The sequence below is a fragment of the Cherax quadricarinatus genome, chromosome 76 (assembly GCF_038502225.1).
Source record: "Cherax quadricarinatus isolate ZL_2023a chromosome 76, ASM3850222v1, whole genome shotgun sequence".
NCBI lineage: Eukaryota > Metazoa > Arthropoda > Malacostraca > Decapoda > Parastacidae > Cherax > Cherax quadricarinatus.
This window is the reverse complement of record NC_091367.1, coordinates 15,549,960-15,557,809: the sequence shown is the minus strand read 5'-3', so window position 1 is coordinate 15,557,809 and position 7,850 is coordinate 15,549,960. Positions and strand designations below refer to the sequence as shown.

The following is a 7,850-nucleotide window of genomic DNA, read 5'->3' as shown; positions in this document are numbered from 1 at the left end:
ATATATATATATATATATATATATATATATATATATATATCCCTCCCTTTGAGTTTTCTTTATTTTTTTGCTAGTTCTTGTTCTTGTTTACTTCCTATCTCCATGAGGAAGTGGAACAGAATTCTTCCTCCTTAAGCCATGCGTGTCATAAGAGGCAACTAAAATGCTGGGAGCAAGGAGTTAGTAACCCTTTCTCCTGTATACATTAATAAAGTTAAAGAGAGAGACTTTTGATTTTCTTATAGGCCCACATTGCCTCGGTGGGAAACGGACGGTTTGTTAGCACCTATATCCATCACAGTGTCGAGCGACAGGGAGGAGCTGCTGACCACAGGGAGGAGTACAAGATCGGCATGTACATGGACATAAGCCAACAGTATCAATTTGTCCCAGTGGGATCAGACACCCTGGGATCATGGGGAAAACATGCCACACGTTTCCTTAAAGAATTGGGTTCCAGACTCAGACACCACCAGGGACCCAAGGGCAGCCACTTTCATGTTCCAGCGCCTCAGCGTAGCCATCCAGAGGGGAAATGCATGCTGCATATTGGGCTGCATATTGCACCAATGTATTCATGTTTGTATTTCCTATCAAAGTATTCTATTAATAAAGTATATATATAATATATAAATTATAGGGGGGTGGTAGGAGAAGAAAATATTCAAACAGCTCCGGTGAGAACCTCGAGTTTTCCCAGAGGTACGTTTGATATATATATATATATATATATATATATATATATTATATATATATATATATATATATATATATATATATTATATATAATGCAAGAAAAGCCACGGGGGGTGGAAATCCTTAGCTCAAGTACTTTCACACTTCTCAGCGCGTCATCAGGAGCTATGCGAAGTTGCAAGGCAGGAACTGAAGGAGTGAGGGGAAGTGTTTTCTCAGAGTAGCGCAGTGCGGGGTTGACATCTGTCACAGCCTCTCTCTGAATGTGAGCCAACAGTCTGTGTGCCACCCGCACCATCACCATCCCCCCATATAGGGTAGGAGAGGGCCTCTGGATTTTGATAAGTCATGGAATATGAAATCAGAAAATTTAATAACCAGCTCCAAGATTTTTCTATCTTAGAAAAGGTCATGTGACTTGAGAAAATACGTTTCACAGTGGATAATATACATATGGATTGCTATTATTCCGGGTAACTTTTTTAATTAATGAAAGAAAAGAAATGAATGTGCTGTTTTGTCCGTTTAAATGTCCTGATCTGGGGTACTTGAATGTTCCAAGGGGCACTTCTCAGTATCGATTAATATGCCTTATTTGGGAATTTTCTATACCATTCCGATATTTCTCTGATTCAGATTTCCTCTTCGAATATCCTTTAACTCCACTACCTATGCTATCAGTTGTCAATATATGGTACAGTAACAGCAAAACGAGTTATATAACTATTCACGACAGACTTAGAATGATGTTTTGATACGTAGATACTGACCTAGCGCCACTAATCCATCATGAAACCACCTGGCATAATGAGTAATCTTGTGATTCTGTATAGCACTGTTGTTTAAGATGGTGGACAATAGACTATTAAATTTGTAATAAGGAAGTCACTGGTTCACGATGCAATATATAAACATTTTCCACAAAAGGTGGAATTGATTGCAATTTGAACACAAATCTACGACTGAATAAACTAGATTTATTCATAATAAATATTTTTTGTGAGGATTATAAGCAATTCTGACAATCAAATTCACCTTTACTTAACATGTCGGTCTTAACTTTTACTAAAAAGTTGAGAACAATGTAAATATACTGCAGCAGAAGGAATAATGATACCTACTTCATGGGTGACTAAAGTTCATCCAGTAACCAAGTCCACTTGCGTTCTTTCATCCGTACTGTGTGTACCAACTTGTTCACACACTAAGGTGACTGATGACCTACTGACTGTACATATGAGCTGATTTTTCTTATACAAGACTTTTGTTTATGTCGCGCATTATAAAACTGGCAATTACTTGCAAGAATGGTTACATCGATTGTTCGAAATGTATCCCACCAGTTCCCTATTATGTGCGTCTTCTGTGGACTCATTACTACCTGGAGTATACCTGGAGGGTGTTCCGGGGGGTCAACGCCCCCACGGCCCTGTCCTTGACTATACCTCTCGGTGGTTCAGGGGCTATCAACCAGGCAGTTACTGCTGGGTGCACGTAGTCCAACGTATGAACCACAGCCTGGCTGATTGGGTACTGACTTTAGGTATCTGTCCAGCTGCCTCCTGAAGGCAGCTGGACAATTCCTCTTATGCATCTAGTGCATCTTGGAAAATACAAGATTCTAGTGGAACCTAATTACAAAATCAACTAGTACCACATACTAGTGACATTATCAGCGGAGCCTAGCTGTACAGTGGAGCCTACATAGCAGAACTAACCTTATGGGACTACCTAGCAGAGCTAACCTTATGGGACTACCTAGCAGAGCTAACCTTATGGGACTACCTAGCAGAGCTAACCTTATGGGACTACCTAGCAGAGCTAACCTTATGGGACTACCTAGCAGAACTAACCTTATGGGACTACCTAGCAGAGCTAACCTTATGGGACTACCTAGCAGAGCTAACCTTATGGGACTACCTAGCAGAACTAACCTTATGGGACTACCTAGCAGAGCTAACCTTATGGGACTACCTAGCAGAACTAACCTTATGGGACTACCTAGCAGAGCTAACCTTATGGGACTACCTAGCAGAGCTAACCTTATGGGACTACCTAGCAGAGCTAACCTTATGAGACTACCTAGCAGAGCTAACCTTATGGGACTACCTAGCAGAGCTACTTATGGAACCTAGACAGAAGCACAGTTATATTTTCTTTTACATTTGGATGAGAGAAATTTCTAGGGGTCTGGGGACTGAAAAGTTGGCAAGTTTAGTCAGAGAAAGAAAAGTGTAGGAAAAATTCCTTGAATTAAATGACCTTGTTCGGGTGCAGTTTGGGGACACATCCCCTTTAGGCCTACCTGGTAAGCCTTCTTAATAGAGCCTACCTTGGACACGGGCGTGTCGTTTAGAGTCCAGGAGAGGACAGGCAGGTACTGGGTGTTGGTACTCGAACAGTTGAGCAACACTGAGTCCTCAGCTCTGTAGGATTCCTTAGCTCCTAGGATCCTAGGCTCCCTCAGCGCCTCCGCTGGGAAGGGAGGAAAGCAAGGACGGAAGGGAGGGAGGGGAAGGAGAGAGGAACGAATGAAGGTGATATATGGAAGAGATGGAGGAATGGAGGGACGGAGTAGTGTGTGGACGGAAGAAGTACGAAAGGAATGAAGGAAAACAAAAAAGAGGACATGGAAGGTGAGAACAATAGCATTATTATTATTATTGGTATACCTTATATTATTATTATTATTATTATTAGTAGTAGTAGTAGTAGTAGTAGTAGTAGTAGTAGTAATCAATATTCACACAGGATATTTCAAATATTTTTTAGTAATCTGCATGGCTCGCTCAGGAAGGGGAGAGAGAGAGAGAGAGAGAGAGAGAGAGAGAGAGAGAGAGAGAGAGAGAGCATCTCAGCTACTTACTAAACACAGTGAGTCTCGCGCTGCGGACCTCCTTTCTAAACTTGGGGTGTTCACCGATCACCTCACACTGGTACTCTCCTGACGTGGTAGTGGTCACCTCCCGCAGTACCACCTCCCTCTCGCTCGATACCCAACACTGGGGAACATCACACGTGTTAACTGCAGGCATACGCAGACAGGCAGACACAGACAGGAATAAAAAGGAAGAGATGAAAAATGGGATAATTTGACATGGAGAAAGAGAAAGAGCGAGAGCGAGAGAGAGAGAGAAATGAGAAAATACTCTATCAAACACTTACGTAAATTTAAAATAGGGTAAAGAGAGTTAGAAAATTACAGACCCGACAAAACAAAAGGAAAAACTGTTCATATTTTATTAAAAATTAGTTAAATAATGACACCTCTAGAAAAACACTAGAAAACTTGTTTTTATTGATAATTTCGACCATTAAAAGAATGAAATAAATGAATCCAGCTTTAATTTTGCTTATTACTTTTCCACGTTTAAGGTGACAGAAAAGACGAGCGAGAAATGTCACAGACACATGGAGTTTAAATTGACAAGGATAATCACATTTCAGGTTCACTTACAGACTGTCCCTATGTCAGAGGTGTGTGTGTGTGTGTGTGTGTGTGTGTGTGTGTGTGTGTGTGTGTGTGTGTATGTATTCACCTAGTTGTACTGGTTGCAGGGGTCTAGCCATAGCTCCTGGCCCCACCTCTTCACTGGTCGCTGCTAGGTCACTCTTTCTGCTCCATGAGCTTTATCATACCTCTTATTAAAGCTATGTATGGATCCTGCCTCCACTACATCACTTCCCAGACTATTCCTCTTTCTGACAACTCTGCGGCTGAAGAAATACTTCCTAATATCCCTGTAATTCACCTGAGTCTTCAACTTCCAACTGTGACTCCTTGTTGCTGTGTCCCATATGTGTGTGTGTGTGTGTGTGTGTGTGTGTGTGTGTGTGTGTGTGTACTCACCTATTTGTGGTTTCAGGGGTCGAGTCATAGCAACTGGCCCGACCTCTTCACTGATTGCTACTTGATCCTCTCTTACCCTGCTCCATGAGCTTTGTCAAACCTCGTCTTAAAACTACTGTATGTACGGTTCCTGCCTCTACTACGTCACTTTGTAAGCTATTCCACTTCCTGACAACTTATGACTGAAGAAATACTTCCTAACGTCCCTTTGACTCATCTGAGTCTTCAACTTCCAATTGTGACCCCTTGTTTTTGTGTCCCATCTCTGGAACATCCTGTTTTTGTCCACCTTGTCTAGTTCTCGCAGTATTATGTCGTTATCATGTCTCCCCTGACCCTCCTGTCCTCCAGTGTCGTCAGGCCAATTTCCCTTAACCTTTCTAAGTAGGACAAATCCCTTAGCTCTGGAACTAGTCTTGCTGCAAACCTTTGCACTTTCTTTAATTTCTTGACACGCTTGACCAGTTGTGGATTCCAAACTGGTGCTGCATACTCCAGTATGGTCCTGACGTACAGAGTCATGAATGATTCCTTACTGAGGTATCGGAACGCTATTCATAGGTTTGCCAGGCGCCCATATGCTGCAGTAGTTATGTGATTGATGTGCGCCTCAGGAGATGTGCTCGGTATTATACTCACCCCAAGATCTTTTTTCTCGAGTAAGGTTTGCAGTTTTTGGCCACCTAGACTATACTCTGTCTGCGGTGTTCTTTGCTCTTCCCCGATTTCCATGACTTTGCATTTGGCGGGGTTAAATTCAGGGAGCCCGTTGCTGGACCAGGCTTGTAGCTTGTCCAGGTCTCTTTGTAGTTCTGCCTGATCCTCGACCGATTTAATTCTCATTAACTTCACATCATCTGCAAACAGGGACACTTCTGAGTCTATCCCTTCCCTTACATCATTCACATATACCAAAAACAGCAAAGATCCTAGGACTAACCCCTGTGGAACCCCGTTTGTCGCCGGCGCCCACTCTGACACCTCGTCAAGTACCATGACTCGTTGCCTTCCTGTCAGATATTCTCTGATCCATTGCAGTGCCTTTCCTGTTATGCGTGCCTGATCCTCCAGCTCTTGCATTAACCTCTTGTGAGGAACTGTGTCGAAGACCTTCTTGCAGTCCAAGAAAATGCAGTCTATCCACCCCTCTCTCTTGTGCCTTACTTCTTTTGCAAAGATGTGTGTGTGTGTGTACTCACCTAGTTGAGGTTGCAGGGGTCGAGGCCTAGCTCCTGGCCCCGCCTCTTCACTGGTCGCTACTAGGTCACTCTCCCTGAATATTGTGTGTGTGTGTGTGTGTGTGTGTGTGTGTGTGTGTGTGTGTGTGTGTGTGTGTGTGTGTGTGTGTGTGTGTGTGTGTGTGTGCGTGCGTGCGTGCGTGAATACCTATTTGTGCTCATTTATGGTTGCAGCAGTCGAGTCATAGCTCCGGGCCCCGCCTCTTCGCTGGTCGCTTCTAGTTCCACTCTCTCCCTGCTCCTTCAGCTTTATCGTATCTCTTCTTAAAGCTATGTATGGATCCTGCCTCCAGTACATCACTCTCCAAATTGTTCCACTTCCTGACAACTCTGTGATTAAAGAAATACTTCCTAACATCCCTGGGACTCATCTTAGTTTTAAGCTTCAAGTTGTCACCCCTTGTTGCTGTGTGTGTGTGGGGGGGGGGGGATGAGGGGTATGTGGTATGTGTGCGCTTTGTTTATTCCCTTGTAGAAGTTGAATCTCAGTTCCTGACCCTGCTTCTTAAACTGCCTGTTAATGGTTTTCTCTGTCCTTAGCCCTCTCGTAGTTTTTCCTAAATTTATCACGTAGTTTTTCAGATTATTCACTTTCCTGAACACTCTGAGGTTGAAAAAAACCGCTTCCTAACATCCCCGTGCTATCAACATCCTACTATACTCTAGTAAACCAATTTCTCGCCACCAGAACAGCCTTCTCCAGACCACTCTATCAATTCCTTTAAGTATTTCGTAGATCTTTCTTGGTCCTTCTGTCTTCGAAAATCATCAGCTTTAGTTCCATTAATCTCCACTCATAACTTGTGTACCTCTTGGACTAGTCTCGTTGCAAATTTATGCACTTTTTCAAATTTCTTGAACTAGTTCACTGGTTGGTTCCAAGCTGTTGTTTACTCTGAGTTCGACATATGTCGCATACTGTCGTGACTGATTCTTCGTTCCTATTTCTGAAAGCCAATCTTAGATTTACCAGACGAGCATTTGCTGCAGAGGTTATTCGGTTTATGTGCACTTCATGCGATATTCTCAGTATTATGCTCACTTCGAGATCGTTCTTGAGCGAGGATTCGCAGCCTTGACAGAAAGAAACCTGAAGTAAGTTTCTGTTCTTCTCGCTGCCCAGCTCTTGTAACCTTGCATTTTCTGAGTTTAAATCCAAATAACTCCATACCAAAATAATCCTACAACTTGTTCTTGCTTATTCATTGCATTTCGTTGTCTTCGCCCGTTATTCTCCACCTCAGTTCTGAGTCATCCAAGAGAAGACACGCATACAAGAGGGTTAACTCCAACCTCAAGGAGAATGAAGGCATATCCACAATATCCTTTGTAGTAGTTACAATTTCTTATAGTATATGGTTACAGAAGCTAGGAATTTGTTCCCAAGCATATATGAAAACAGATATACTCTCCCAATCAATAAAATAAAGCTTGAGGTTAGCATCGTAATAAGACTTGACACGAGATGGAGTGACCCAAGGTGAATATGGTTATAAGTAAAAAGAAAACCCAAAACAGAAGAATATGTCTAGGCTCTGATATCATTTATATCGTAGACATCATAACCCAGAACCAGGGAAGTTTCCAGTGGGTGTGAGGCTTCGCTGTTACTCTACACACATCACCTTCCTCATCCGATATCTAATAGATTCATACCTCATGTCTCCTAGTCATTTGCTCTCCCGAGATTATATATATATATATATATATATATATATATTTATATATATATATATTTATATATATATATATATATTTATATATATATATATTTATATATATATATATATATATTTATATATATATATATATTTATATATATATATATATATATATATATATAAAATATATATATATATATATATATTTATATATATATATATATATAAAATATATATATATATATATATTTATATATATTTATATATATATATATATAAAATATATATATATATATATATATTTATATATATATATATATATATATATATATATATATATATATATATATATATATATATATATATATATATATATATATATATATATATTATGCAAGGAATTCG

The 7,850-nt window shown here is 40.7% G+C and overlaps 1 protein-coding gene across 2 annotated transcripts in view; it reads right to left on the bottom strand.

Moving 5' to 3' along the window:
* The window catches only part of LOC128703645 (uncharacterized), a 220,981-nt gene that overhangs the window by 6,243 nt on the left and 206,888 nt on the right, over positions 1-7,850 (bottom strand). For both annotated transcript variants that reach the window (XM_070101329.1, XM_053798389.2), the window contains exons 3-4: positions 3,563-3,698; positions 3,029-3,171 (exon numbers count right to left, since the gene is read on the bottom strand). In XM_070101329.1, the coding sequence (XP_069957430.1) occupies positions 3,029-3,171; positions 3,563-3,698 (279 nt within the window). The remainder of the gene's footprint in view (positions 1-3,028; positions 3,172-3,562; positions 3,699-7,850) is intronic.